Here is a 15865-nt window from a genome sequence, read left to right as displayed (position 1 = left end):
CGGTACTATAGAATATAATTAAACGTCTATATTATGTAGGATTTTAATTCGTTTATTAGTGCTATAAAATGTATTTAGGCAAACGATTTTATAAATAATAATAATAATAAAAATATATATTGTACCTAATAAAATACAAAAAGTTTTGTTTAATGTTATCGAGTGATTGAATTAATCTGTTTTAGGCACATTAGTACGCGGTATAACCATAATTATAATAATACAAATATGATTGTCTCGTGCATTTTTATCTGTAAACGTTAAGGCAATTTTTTTTTTTTTTTTGTAACAAATATAATATATAAATATATGTACTAGCCGGACAACGCGCATTTTATCTAAAATACGCTAAAATATGCCACGCGAATAAAAAAAAATAAATATTCAAAGGGGAGACAACGTATTTACTAAATACAGATACAATGATATAATATTATTCTTATCATGTTTATTATTATAATTATTTACGATTATTTTATAGTTTTTTTTTTTCAGTAGTAGACTGTATGTAATATGATGACCGTCATGCTAAATTATACTTCTATAAAATCATGTACATTTTATGAATAATACAATCTATATAGGCATTTTAGATTTCTAGTTATAGTAAAACAATAGTTACTTGGTGTATAACTCGGTTTATTCAAATTGAATCACCTCCTCCCACCTAAAAAAAAAACCACAATTTTGAAATTGTTTGAGTTAAGTTCCTAATTTTATAATGATATAATATACTATATAGTACTAGTTAGGTCCCAGCTTATCAGACATATTTATCGCACAATCGTATGATATATAGGAGGTACATATTTTTATACATTCATTTCTATTGCTTTTAATACAAGCATACATTCAACCTAGACCTGTAGTTTATACTTTTTATTAAATTGAAGTAGAAGCATAAATGAGATGGAAAATGTTGTTTTTATTGGAACAGTTATAACTAGTCAACACCTATATGGGAGAACCAATTATTGTATTCAGTTTTTTTCCGCGGAACTCAATTGTTATAGTCAGATTGTTTTACAGGGATTCAATTGTTTTATTATTTTTTTTTCACGGGACTCAATTAATATATGTATTTTAGTTTAGGGACTCAAATTGGATGCAGTCGTATAACTATTACTTGTTATGGTTTTTTATCGAGCTTTCTTAACACGAGAAAAATACTTTGAAAGTATGTGGAAACTCATCACACTAAAACCGCGGTACGTTTAAATGCGAGATAATGTTCGCAATAATAGTATACATCACTGACGACTATTTGGAGTGTTGTTTTTAAAGTTATATATATGATTGCAGAGCGAACCGTGATTGATTGAGAGAGAAAGAGAAAGAGAAAGAGTCAGGGAGAGATGGATAAACATTTTCTTGTTCGTCAGCCATATTATTATAATAATATTTATGTTATGTTAAACATACGTGTTTTACTGCAAAAACATTTAAATTATTATTTACATCTTCTAACATCCGAGTACCACTAGTGCATACTATAGAATGGTCCAAGATCATCAGCATAAAGTTATCACTGCATACATTTAAACGCGTTCCAATGTAAAACGTTAAACGACGAATAGATATTGAGCTCTCGGAGAGTCGGAGAGATGGCAAATTTTTGTATTTAAAATTTTCATATTAAAAAGTTATGGTATCCCGTAGTGTAATCCACTTATTGCAATAGCTAATAGCCCAACATTTCAGTTGCAATATAAATATACTTATAGCACTAGTAACATAATATTTATTACATAAATAAATAAATAAATAAAAGCAGTACAATTATATCGCGAAGGAACGTAATATATGACGTTCTTGAAAAAAATCGTAAACATCCCAATTTCGTTATCCGAATACGTGACGATAGACGAAAACCGTTCACTAATAAACACTTTTACGGGTTACGAGAATGTAAAATAAAATAGATTACTATTGCTGTCAAAAAATAATTTATACCTATAACTATTTCACTGTCAAGCCTCAAGATTAGACGATATGAACTCTGGTACACCTGATACCATGCAATGGCCTTTATTTAGCTGACACGATTTTGTCATTGGCTCGTTATTGGATATGAGGTATATTTGGTTATTAAAGTTAAGAGGAATTTTGTAGGTAATCGTTGCCAAATGTAAATATAAATTAAGCAATATATGTGACAAAACAAAAATATTAATTAATTAATAACAAGGTAGGATTAAAAAAAAAATTTAAATCCCATTAGACGCCGACAGTAAGCAAACAAAGTAAACGATTTCTATCAAATAGATACAACTATAATAGCGGACTACTTAGGATTTTTTCTTAAGGGGTATGTATTTATCTAGAGATAACTGACTTAAGAAGGTTTGGGGTATGTATTTATACAGAGCTCATTGACTCAAGGTAGTCTTTTCAGGTTGCCTGGCATTTGTGATACTTATAATTAAATAATAAGCACAAAACGCATACACATTTTTTTAAATGTATTTCAATAAGACATTCCTAACTTATGGTATCTATAAATTTCAAAATTATAATAGTACAAGTCTGAAAAGTTAAATATTTTTGACAACATAAGATATATTACAAATAAATGTGGCATTTAAACATTATTACTTTATTATATTATTTTATACACAGTCATTACTCATCAGTCATCACTCATTAACGTCTATAACACAAATTAAACTTTTTTCATAAATTTTTATACTTAAATGATCAAGCAAATTCAATTTAGTTTATTCCTTACCCGTGCGTCATTTTTACGCTTATTAGATTATAGGCAGTAAAATTATATTTTATTATAATACCTATCTACTTATTTCTGATTGTATATTATAATATGTAATTGGTATTTTGTGTATACATTTAGAATATCCCAATATTAAACATTTGACCACTAATTATTATTGTGATTTGATTTTCGCTTATAAAATAGCGTCAACTCTATTACGGACTCATTTTTTTTTTTATTTTAAAAATTCCTATCCGTGTTCTTTCTAATATTTTCTTGGAATGTAAAAACTCATATAGAAAAAATATCAAATAACCATCCTTCAAATTTCTCTACATAAAATATATGCCACTACTACATATTATATATATGTCACTCATCAGTCAACATAAGGTTGATATGTTTTACCCGGGTTAGGACTTAGAGAATGTATACGCGTTAACGTTATTCATACTCAAAAGTTGGAACAGATAATCATCACTGACATCACTAGAAACGTTTCCGATACTTGTAATATTACCATAATCATATATTCATATCATATTTTCTGTGAAAACAAAATTATTTGGAATGTCAATATAATAGGTACCAAAAATTGATATTTTAAAAACAAGTAATAGTTAAATCATAATACAAGTTATCTATTATAATTAAAACGATAAAAAAAATAATATGATTTGGCGACCACATATACTCAATTTAGTACATAAAAGCTGTTAATTTGATTCCGTTTCTCGCCCATTGATAACTGAAATATTATACTGTAATATATCTTTAAACTGTTTAACAAAATTCATTGTGTTTATATAAAAACACTATAGGTAGTAATCGAAAGTTCGCGTAATATATAGTCGTATATGTAAATTAAATATAGGTACATATTTTCTTCGGAGCTCCGAGTACGTTATTGATATCGTTGTGTTGTCGCGTGAACGAAACGACTCATACAAACACGAATTGTGCTTGAACAGTGAAATAAAAAATTATCGACAGCAGCAATTATTATACGACATATAATATTGTTCTAGTCTCGATAATTAGTATCAATGCATTTAGTTTTCAAATTGTAACCGAGACCAGTTTAACCTCAGTACGCTAACAAATCGAACCTTTCGTAAACCTCATTCACAAGTCACAACGTATTATTAATTGTCTTATAATCATATTTAATATAGTCTCGTACGTTACGAATATAATATGCACTTTGTAGTTTGTTTAACATTTGATAAATCCATCGGTATTATTTTATCGTCTGTCAAACCCGTTTCACGTAATAATTATGAGACGGACTCGGAAATTAGTTCAATGTAAACGCACTCGAATGTACATGACCACATAATAAAATAATCGACATTGAAATAATTTTAAATTTAATATTTGCCTGGAATGAATTTATTCTAGACAAATTTGAAAAACATATAAGATTGACCTACCCACATTACTTAATATGTTCACATTACAAACGAAAAACATTATTGAATGTGCTCAATAAGCTTTCAATTATAATAAATTACTTAGATAGTTAGATATTACTTGTGTATACCGCATATTTAATACCGTAATCGTGTCTCGCGTTTGCAGTGAACATGGGCGCGCTGGCTGCCGGTTGTGCACTCACGTGGTCTTCGCCAACTCTGGTGAAGCTGGAAAACGGTGAAACCGGCATGAAGATCACAAGCGACGAATCTTCCTGGGTGGGCTCACTGGTGACACTGGGCGCGGCCATCGGACCGATACTCGCCGGAATCCTGCTGGACCGTTTGGGCCGTAAGCACACTATACTATTGAGCATGGTGCTGTCGGCAATCTCGTGGATCATCATCGGCGCGATCCCCAATCTCGTGGCGCTGTACTTTGCTCGGGTGTTGGCGGGTATCGCCGTCGGTGTCATTTTCACCGCCGTGCCAATGTACATCGCAGAAATAGCAGAGGTATAATATATTGTACACACACACAAACATGCTCGTTAACTACATAATATAATATAATAGCTATATATATATATAGTTGTCGTCTCGATGAGATTGCCAGCTGAATTTTAACTCGCTTCTGCGTTCGAGACGGACAAATATGCTAAAATAATCCATTTAGTGGATTTCATGCTTATTAACATTTAACAATAACTATAGAACCTAATAATTTTCACATAAAAATTAAAAAAGTAATTCAAAAAGTATGCATGATTTTCCGAATGAAGTTAAAAAGTTTATTGATCATAACTCAAAATTAGTATTATGATGATTTATGGTAATTACTATGTACACTAGTAAACCTAATTGGCGTAATTACAACTATATACCTATCTACGCAAGCTTGATACAATTATTAATTGTATTCGATAAAGTACCTATTAGGCACTATCAATCATTGTCAGAAGATTGCGGGAAAACCTTTAACAACTATGCGAATATATGTTATAAAAAAAAACTCTAGAGTGAAAGAGAGGAAGAGTTATCACATTTTTGTTTAAAATAAAGATATAATACAATTTTAAATACATTATTTACGATTTATATACATGAGTCAAGAATATGATTAATTATTATAGGTACTATGTGTTTATATAGGAAGCCGATAAAATACCTTAAAATAATTGGTTAACATTTTTATTTTATGTGCAAGACTTAAAAATAATTTTAAAATGTACCCTATCGTTTTAAAAACGTTTTGACTATCAACCGGACGATACGTCTGTATCTTACATTTATTTACACATATTGTGTGTCATGATTATATTAATTAATTTTATTGATTTTCAATTATAAAATAATTACAATTTTTAATATTAGTAGCCAGTAGGTAATAAAATAATTATAAAAAAAAAATAAGAATTAACTCGATTTGTGTAAATTTCAAATAAATTTTGTTTGTTTATATTTTAAGTTCAAATGACATAAAAAGAATAAATATTAACAGTATATTTTGTGACTGTGGTTTACATTATAATAATAAATAATGATAAAAATAATAATAAATTATATCATAACCACATCTATTCAATATTAGTCTCTGTTCATATGGTACATTTAATAGGTACTTTAAAATTGTTTAGAGTCGTTTATACTTAACAATAATAATGAACAAAACGTGATATTAAATTCTACTTTACCAGCACAATCTTACGTAGATTTCGCCGAAGTTGGTTAAGGCAGTATTTACCTTAGACATATCGCGGTAGTTGACATTGTGAATCCCGTTCAGTTGCTGTATAATATTCATATAACACATAAATACACTATAATAATATGTTACATCATGGAATTACGGTCGACCAGTGATCATAATATATATATAACATATATGTTTGTTCATAATATCGTATTATTGTTTAGATGCGTCTGAGATCTTCGTTGGGTACACTGATGCAGTTCTTTTTGGTCGTCGGATTTTTGCTCGAATACATTGTCGGACCGTACACGTCGTACCTAACGTTGGTCATCGTGTCCCTGGCGACACCCGTCCTGTGTTTCGGCATGTTCGTGTGGATGCCGGACTCGCCACAGTCGCTGTTGATACGGCCTGGTGGAGAACAGAAGGCCATGGAATCGTTACGGTGGTTGCGCGGTAACCCACAAGAGACGGCTCTGATCAAAGAGCTTGAAGACATCAAGGTACGAACCTCTATACATTATACATATATTATATTGTCATCAGCCACGCGATTCGACGAGTCTTAAGAGAAAGGGCTCAATAGTAAAAATCGGCTGCTTTGTAAAAAACTTGATCATTTTTTGTCTTTTTAATATTTTTAATTTGTGTTGAACATATTTTATTATTTATGTTGTTGATTTTATTATATATTATTTTATGTACCATCAGCTCAGAACATCACGAGTTGTCATTGAATTATATATATATAATAAGTTGATACTTAATTATAAAAGCCGTCCAAATTTCCAATTATATACTTATAGCGTATTATAATATTATCAATCACATGTTTTTATTTTCTAATAAAAAATTTAAAATACCCCCGTAAAAAAACACTAAAAAAGTTTTAAAATAATGACTTATTGTCTTATTAATTATTGTTTACACTAATAATATTATGGACTTAATTATAAATATCAGAAAAAATATAAACAATGATCATATATAATTAATAATATAGATATACTAATCCGTCGTTCGCGTTACAGAAATCCGTCGACGATGCGAAGAAACAAAAGTCTGGTTTCGGCGAACTATTCGCCAACAAGGGCAACATCAGGGCGGTGGTTATATCCTGTGCTATGGTAGCGTGGCAGCAGCTCAGCGGCATCAACGTGGTGCTGCTGTACAGTGAGACAATTTTCCGGAAGACCGGTGTCGATCTATCTGCCAGCGTGTCCACAATAATCGTCGGAACGGTGATGTTGGTCGCCGCTGGTGCGACACCGACCTTGGCTAAGATGACTACAATGAGAACGCTACTGTACATCTCGGCAATCGGAATGGCAATTACCGACGTAAGTACGATAATATATTTAAGTACTTTGGCAACGTCTCAATAACGGTAATAATATGTATAATATATTATATTAATATTATATACGTTCATTTTGATATATAATATTCATTTTAACGCGAGTCGATTAACTACTTATTCATATAAAAATCATAACCTTTAATTATTATTACTTTGTGTGCACAGTTTTTGAAAAAACTTATACCAATGCCAGGAACGTACGCATGATAAAGTTTTGGGGGTGTTTTACTTTTTAAGAATATACGTTGATAATTATAATTACATACGTCTTTATAGAAAATACACTTTATTTTATTTAAATTCCTATTAATTTATTTAACAAGTATTTTACTAGCGCCGGTGCTATATGTATTTCTATACGATATTTACAATCTATCCTGTAGAAAACAATAATTTAATATAAAAAAGGTAACAAAAATACAAAAAAAAACTTTTAACGGAAAAAAATCAGACATTGGTGACGTTCAAGCCAGTATACAGAATGGAGGGGGTTGGAGATTATTCAAAGAATGATATTCGGACACGGATCAATTTATAGAGTGAATATTATATAGTGTGGTAGAATTCATTTTGTTGGACTTTGAATTTCCAATCGTTGTACCATACTTATTCTTCATAAATATAATGAAATATTATACTTGACTACCTATAGTATTGTACTATTGTTAGTATTTATTATATTTATAAAAAAACTCACAATTGTCTGTGGGGTGGGGGGTGTTTGATGTTGACTGCAGACTTACGTAAAAAATAATCACCCAGTTATATATTATATATTTTATATAGATGTCCATCATAAAAATCGTTTTAATATATTTTTATTGTTGTGATATTATTACAGGGAGCGCTTGGCTTGTTTTTCTACTTACAAAATTCAGGAAGAGATGTGAGTTCTATTGGATGGTTACCGGTTACAAGTTTGGTGCTTTTCATCATTACTTATTGTCTCGGTATGTAATCTAAATTTGTTTTAAACTGTATAATGTTTAGTATGAGTTTTGGTCTAAAATTGATTAATATACTCAGTCCCGCGAGAATATTATTATTAATAACCTAGCTAATATAAACTAGGTATATACAAAGTAATATATGCATTATAGTACTTAATATACCTACGTACTTGATGGACCTAAATGAACAAAATCGTGAATCAATTTTATTTTGAAACAATTTTCAGGTTTCGGTCCGCTGCCATGGGCTATTATGGGAGAAATATTTCCGACCAATCTTAAGTCTGTGGCATCGGCCTTAACAGCCAGTTTCTGCTGGATCTTGGGCTTTGTATTGACGAAGATGTTCAATATGGTGTGCGAAGCTATTGGCATACATTTCGTATTCTGGTTATTTGCCGTCTGTTGTATACTAGCGCTGTTATTCACGGCGTTTTTGTTGCCAGAAACCGAAGGCAAGACACTTCAAGAAATCCAGGACATATTGCACGGAAGAAACAAATCCGGGAACCACAAAATGACCAGAGCATAATACATGATACAATTTTGTACAAAAGCGACTGATTATTTTTCATTTGATTAAAACTTCTCTAAATTGTCTTCATGATATTTATATTTACATATATAAATATATGTGATAGACAACAGCCAATTTATTAATTATCGTTAGTCTTAAAATCCGATATTAGCCATTAGTTATATACATTCATACGATTCAATAATCAACATTGTAAATTTTGTACTCAATATTTTTATTTTTTATTTTATTTTATATAATGAAGACTTTATTTATACATTATATTATTTGTTTATTATTATAATATTATTAATACTTTAAATAACCTTATCATACACAAGTAATTCCATCCGACACGATACACTGTTGTGGTAGGTACATATTGTCATTGATCAGTCTATAATTGTATGCGTGAAATAGATATATATATATTTTGGCATACTATTGAATAACATTATAATATGTATATTAATAATATGTTAATTTATAATTTTTTTCATTTGTTAAAATCAAAGAGTAAAAATATTTTTGTAGCATTTGTTGAATATATAATTTTTTAAGTATTTATTGCATTTTAATGTTTTCAAAACGGGCAAGTAGTTGTTAAATAATACATTTTTATAGGTCCAAAGAAAATTTAATAAAAATAAAAATATGCAAATATTATTAATTAAGCATTAAAAGTAGACTATTGATATTGCAGTTATTAAATACAAAATCAACCTCAGATAAGGGTTAAACTAGTACCTACTTATTTGTTAAAAATTAAATTTATCTTAAGTTACTTTTATTTTAATACCTACAATAATTTTATCATGTTAAGAATTTTCGATTGAAATGTTATGTATTTTACAGCACAATTCAATGATAAAATAAACAGGCAGTCAATTAATTTTAGTAATTAAAAATGTAATTATTCAAATTACAAATCTTCTATTGTAGATACTGGTGTTCAAAATTTAGGTTTACGGAAAAAGTATATACCTAAGTACATAGTAAGTTATAAATAGGGTTAGGAACTTCATGTCCTAAAAAACCTTAAAATATGTATGTATTTATGTCCTAAAGAACCATTAAATATGGATTAAAAAAATATGGTTTATATAGTTTACGACTTTTGATCATAGTATTGAATAAAATCTATTTATTTTAATATCTAGATAATATTTGCAAAATTGCCAAAATTATAAATAGTTTATTATTATTTTTTTTTCCGATTTATTTTCTTTGAAACATGCTTCAGATGTACCTATAAGTAACAATGCAATAGTGATCAGCGAGAAAAACTCTAATTTTAAAATATTTATTTTATATGTCAAATTGTCAAATATGTGAAATATGCATCTATACATTTTAAACATACCTACACTTGTATTGCTATGAAACATATTTATATTTTACTTAGCTATATTATTAATGATTATTGAAAAACATGCAAACTCCTAGAAAATCCCTAGCTCCACAAATAACACATATGGCATATACTTACAATCCTTATACCTTGCTGTATACGATGTTTCAACTATTTCTTGAAACATTATCTATGTAAATACGTAATACGTTGTTAGTATTTAAAGCGTATGTCGCGTATGTACTCATGTATAACTTTATGTACAAACGAATCTTCTGTTAAGCATACATAAATATTATATATTAATGATTTTTTTAGTCATTATTTCGTTAACTAGGTAACATCATTTAAGTGTTATACCCTTAACAATATAAAAAAGAAGAAGCAATTAATTTTTATATAAACAGAGACATTTTATTAACATTTTCAACATTTTCAACAAACAAAAAGAACGTGGCTTAGTGACTCACGCAGAAAAACACATTTTAACGCGTCTGCGTCCGGTGATCGCCGTTAGAGTCGCGTGACACCGAACCCCGAAACGTCGAGTTTCCGCGGGGCACGGGTCCGGCGCCGCTGACACGAATTATGCATAAACTCAAATGTTGACTTTCTTAACTTGGTCAGTTTTTTTTATAGAAAAATGTTTAAAAAAAATCTTAAATTTGAAATATAGTGTTTCCGTTTAAAAAATGTAAATTGTATTGCACATGCGCACACCTGCAAAAGTGTAAAACATTTTAAAATCATAAATAAATGTGTATTTAAGTACCCCCTACTCCCTTGGCCCTCTAAAATAATCACTTCAATACAAGGCTATCCAGCTGAGATATTTAGTGGTACCTTAAATCGTGACCACACTGTTTAGTCCGAAATATAATAATAATATTAATAGGTAATAATAAGTCTACGGAGAGTATCGTGACCGCAATGCGCGTTGCTGCTCGGTCCTCTGAATCTCCACTCTTTTTCACGGCTCGTCTCCGCTCGTCGCCGATTCCGCAGCATCAAATCTTCGTTCGCTCCGTGTATCGCGATCTCCGCCGACCGTCGTCATCATCTGTGCCGTGAACGCGCGCACAGGTCGCTCCCGCCGCCTAAGAAGTCGAGCCTCGTCTGTAATCATAATAATATGATCGTCGCATCACCTGAGCAAACACGCCCGCGTCTGCACGACCAGCTGCGATAACGTTGCAAAGGCGACCTGCGATGGCTTACAGTGAGATCGGTGAACCGCCTACTATAATATTATACTCGCTATCTTAAACCCACTTCGCCATATCGTATATCTCCCATTCTCGTTGATCGTGTTCTCCTATCCGATGTCCACTTTTTTAAATAGTTTTTTTTCTTCTATTTTTGTATGCATTTTTCTTGAATATATATTTTTTGTTATTGCCGCATTGAGCCACTCTCAATTATTATATTTTCGTTTAAATATTCCTAGTTATAAATGTCGCTAAGCCACGTTTGGCTTTTAAAACTGACGCACCACAGCTCCGAATTATAAGAAAATTGTTAACACCAAAAGATGCCATAAAATTAATAAAGATAGCGCTATATCGGCGTAAAACCAGGTGAACTTAAACTATTATATCTGCAAAGTCATATCTAATCATTATTGTGCACCGATTAATTTTCCATGTCTTTGTGATTCAACGAATCGGCAGTGATCACTCATCATTAGTTGTTCAACTATCATCATCTCTAAGGTTAGTTTAAGGTCATTATACAAGTCTATTTAATTTAGTTTTATTTATTTTAATTTACATTATAATTTTATTTTTTTAATTTTAATTTATAACCAATGCATTTTATACTGACAACGACGATGTTTGTTGTAGTTATGCATTAATAATTATTATTTTTATTAGGTATATAATTAGTTACTTGTCTAATATTATTTTTATTTAACCTTAATAACATATTATATTGTATTTTGTATTTAAACAATAAAATAAAAAAATATGTTAAAAACAAAACTGCGTATGCGGAGTTAAGGTGATATATTACAAAATGGTCACGATGTATGCGCACTGCGCAGTGTTACGGTGCACCGTTTAAAACAATTAATAAAATTATAAATACAAACATTTTTTTTTCGTAATGTCGAATAGGTTTATAAAATCAATTGTAACAAAATAAACGTCTTAAAAAATCGTTAATATGTATAAGTATATTCATTATAGCCTATAAGGCTATAGGAGACTATAGTTGGTATAGACTATAAAGCTTAATAAGCAATACTAATAACAAGCTGGCTGCTACTCGTAAAAATATTAAATACTATACGTCTATACGCGGCTAATGAGCATTACGTTTACACGTTAAATTATTAATTATTAATTATTATTTATTATCTATGTATCAACTATCAAGAAATAGTAGGTAGTACAAGATAAAAAAGTACCTAACGTACAATGTATGTAGAAATATAAGAACTAACATTTTTAAATAAAATAGGTATAACTTAAAAAATGATTAGGTTCTCTTACATAGAAATATATGATGTGAAAATATTCAGTTAATTTTTTTTTTTGTTACATTTTAATATACCTTAATATTATATTTTATAATATGGTAGGTATTTAAAAAGTCCTTATCAGTTATCACTAATATAAACGATGATCGTTCCTATACTCTTTGGAACGGTTTTCGAAAACGTTATCTAAGGATAACACTATCATTCAACGACAGATACAATTATAATATAAACATAATATTAATATTATTATTTATTATTATGTATTTTTTACCAACTGTTGATATTTATTACTGATTACTTAATAGCCATGTAGGTATTTTTAAATTAAGTTAAATCAAATATCGTCCAGGTAATGACTGCAATAATTTCCATTTATATTTTCATAAAGGTGATAACATAGACAGCGACGGTTACAAAAAAATGTAAAAACCATCTATCTCTTTAACTTTTTCGGCGTAACAGACAATTGTTACAAACATGAGTTCCGGATTTGTTTCGGAAACAGAGCTTGCCGAACGGCGCAGAATTCGTCAAGAAGAATGGGACAAAGTTAGAACAGCTGAACAGCCTTTGGGTAACGTGATAGTTCAAGTTCATCTTAACCTGGTAATTTTAATAAAAATTGTATTTTATGTTATGTTATAGTGGTACCCGAAGAACAGTATGATCATCGATCATTGTTCGATAGACTCGAAGAACAACGCAGAAAAAAAGAATACGAATATGAAGAAACTCATAAACTCAGTAAATAGTTTGTGCAAAATTTGTTAAAACAACTCCTTAATACACATGAAGTAATTTTTTGGTAAATAAATTGTTGTAACTGTTTAAAATAATTTAAGTCTAAACTTCAAAGTGTAATGGGGAGTGGTTTTTCAATTAGAAATTTCTTTCATAATAAATTTGTTTAGAAAACATGATTAGAGGACTGGATGATGATGAAGTAGGATTTCTTGAACTAGTTGATAAAACAAAAATGGATGAAGAAAGACGTCAATTAATTGAAGAGGCCAGACAGATTGAAGAGTTTCGTTCAAAAGTATCAACTCTTCAGTGTGAAACTGTAGTTTCTCCATTAGTGGCCTCTATTCCTAAACCACAGACTTTGAAAAATAGTGTGTGAGTAATTATGTTTGACAATTTATATTAGTAAATAAAGTATTGGTAAAATAAATATATATTTTGTATTTATTATGTTATTGGCAGAACAAGAAAAACACAGAGTAAACTATTAGCTGGTGCAATCGTAAAGAAAAGAACATCTGAAGAACCTACTAATCCTTCAAAAAAACTTAAACCTACCACTGATGATTCTAAAATATTACCAGAGAAATCAATAGGTATGATAGTATATTGTATTGTCTATCTAATAAACACACATGTATTTAAAAAATAAATAATATTAATTAAAATATTTTCTTTATAGTTATAATTAGCTTCATTTGTATTTACTATTTTCTATCACAATTCATTTAAGGTACCATAATGTGTATAATTATTAGAAAGAAAAAAAATTATTGAAGTAGACTTTACAATTTAATTTGATAAATCATTTATTATAACAAATTTTTTTTTGTAAACTTTATCACTACATAGAATTAGATCAGTTTTTCAAAATAATTAGTTATAGTTAAAAAAAATATGCAACACATAAAAATGCTTAAATGCTATACCTAATACAATGTATATAAATGTATAATAAATTAACTATAGACTGCTATTTACTTGATATAGAAAAATATCTACTGCAATATACAACTTGGTCAAATTTACAACCAGCTATGTATCAATATATTTTATCCTTATTCTTTTTTTTTAGAGCTATTGTTCTTTTAGTATAAATAGTTATGTCATTCAACTAATTTAATTTTCTACTCTATTCAGTTGAAAGTATTTAACATGCATAGTTTTGTTTTATTTACTGTTATTTTAATGTTAGCTTAAACATTTTGACAATCTAAATTTGGGTAATTGATTAATTATTATATGTTGATACAACATACATATTAATAAAAAAACAAACATAACTCTATAATATGTATGTATGTAAATGAATTAAATTATAACACTACAACATTGTTTGTATTAGGTATTAAATTTTATTCTAATATTAATAATTTTTTAAATAGGTTTGTGTTGATATTTCCATTAAGTAAAATGTCAATCATTGATACCTAAATTAGTGAAATTTTGCATGTAAATTATATGTAATAAATATGTATTGTATGTATGTATTATTTTTTCAGGTGAAACCAAATCTAATATTTTACCAGGTCTTGCATATTCAGACAGTTCTGATAGCGAAGATGACTAGTTCCTTGTATACACTTTAGAAATTTAGGTGAAATTATTATTTTATTTTGGTATCATAATTTTATAAATAATTTCATTTGCTCATACTTTTGTTTCAGGAAAGTAAGAACTTTTCAGTTAAATAACAACTAAAATATTTAAGTGTTTCATAAATTCAACTGTTATTTATATTTCGACTTAATATTATACGTATAAGTCTAACAGTATACATTTAAAATTATATAACATAAATAAATTGAATTGCCTAATTGTTTTTCGTTTTGTATTTTTATGATAAAAGATGTAAAATATAATCTCATCAAATATATCCTCATTATTTTGTTATGATATTTATTATTATATTAAATTTATTTATAATAATCATTATTTTAATTTAATAAAACAGTAGAAAAACTTAATTAAAAATATTAGTATATAGATGTATTAATAAAATACAAGTATTATATTCAATTATTTTCTTTTATTGGTTCAATTTTAATATTTTATTATTAAGTAAATTTATAACAATATTTTTAATTTACTTTGCCCATTATTTGGCCATTATGTACAATTCCCAGATCATTAAGACTTTTTCCTAGTTTGATCACTAATGTTAGTTATTGTATATACTGCTGGACATATTATACAGGTAGGTAAATGTATGCCTTGTAGTTGTACATACATAGGTTGTAGGTACATTATTGCGTTGGTAACTCTTATCTACCATAAAAAATGTATAATTTAGTTATTATTTACAAATATTGAAAATTGTTCTTAGGTACTTATCATTTGTTTTTGTTATTTTCTTTATCATAAAAATTACTGAGTAATTTGAAAAGTAACATCTTTAATAAAGTAAATCTATTAATAATTTTTTTGTAGTCAACAAGGGTTTTCTCATTCTGAGACCTAACCTTTATAGCTAATTATTGAAAATTGTCATCTATGATGGTATGACCTATTTTACATTGGGATTTGACATGCCATACAATCTTCTTCTTTTGATTATGTCATATTAAATTGAATTGCTACTGATATTCGAATAATTATATTGACAATATTTTGCCCAACTCAGGGTACTGCCAACAA

The 15865-nt window shown here is 28.7% G+C and overlaps 2 protein-coding genes across 6 annotated transcripts in view; both read left to right on the top strand.

Moving 5' to 3' along the window:
- The window catches only part of LOC132932430 (facilitated trehalose transporter Tret1-like), a 41963-nt gene extending 32752 nt beyond the window's left edge, over positions 1 to 9211 (top strand). For all 4 annotated transcript variants that reach the window (XM_060998805.1, XM_060998806.1, XM_060998808.1 and 1 more), the window contains exons 3-7: positions 4295 to 4644; positions 6046 to 6324; positions 6853 to 7161; positions 8023 to 8131; positions 8359 to 9211. In XM_060998805.1, the coding sequence (XP_060854788.1) occupies positions 4295 to 4644; positions 6046 to 6324; positions 6853 to 7161; positions 8023 to 8131; positions 8359 to 8663 (1352 nt within the window). In that variant the 3' untranslated portion in view covers positions 8664 to 9211. The remainder of the gene's footprint in view (positions 1 to 4294; positions 4645 to 6045; positions 6325 to 6852; positions 7162 to 8022; positions 8132 to 8358) is intronic.
- Positions 9212 to 12689: 3478 nt separating this feature from the next.
- On the top strand, positions 12690 to 15126 carry LOC132917945 (PSME3-interacting protein). Of its 2 annotated transcripts, XM_060978950.1 has the most exons (7): positions 12690 to 12793; positions 12873 to 13058; positions 13130 to 13228; positions 13396 to 13603; positions 13691 to 13824; positions 14731 to 14825; positions 14896 to 15126. In XM_060978950.1, exons 2-6 carry the CDS (start codon positions 12962 to 12964, stop codon positions 14796 to 14798), a joined length of 606 nt encoding a protein of 201 aa, XP_060834933.1. In that variant the 5' UTR covers positions 12690 to 12793; positions 12873 to 12961; the 3' UTR covers positions 14799 to 14825; positions 14896 to 15126. The 2 variants fall into 2 exon arrangements, with proteins under 2 accessions (XP_060834933.1, XP_060834932.1); XM_060978949.1 differs by having other exon boundaries at positions 12734 to 13058.
- Positions 15127 to 15865: the final 739 nt, after the last annotated feature.

The sequence above is a fragment of the Rhopalosiphum padi genome, chromosome 1 (assembly GCF_020882245.1).
Source record: "Rhopalosiphum padi isolate XX-2018 chromosome 1, ASM2088224v1, whole genome shotgun sequence".
NCBI lineage: Eukaryota > Metazoa > Arthropoda > Insecta > Hemiptera > Aphididae > Rhopalosiphum > Rhopalosiphum padi.
The sequence above is the reverse complement of the archived record's forward strand: the minus strand, read 5'-3'. Positions and strand labels throughout refer to the sequence as shown.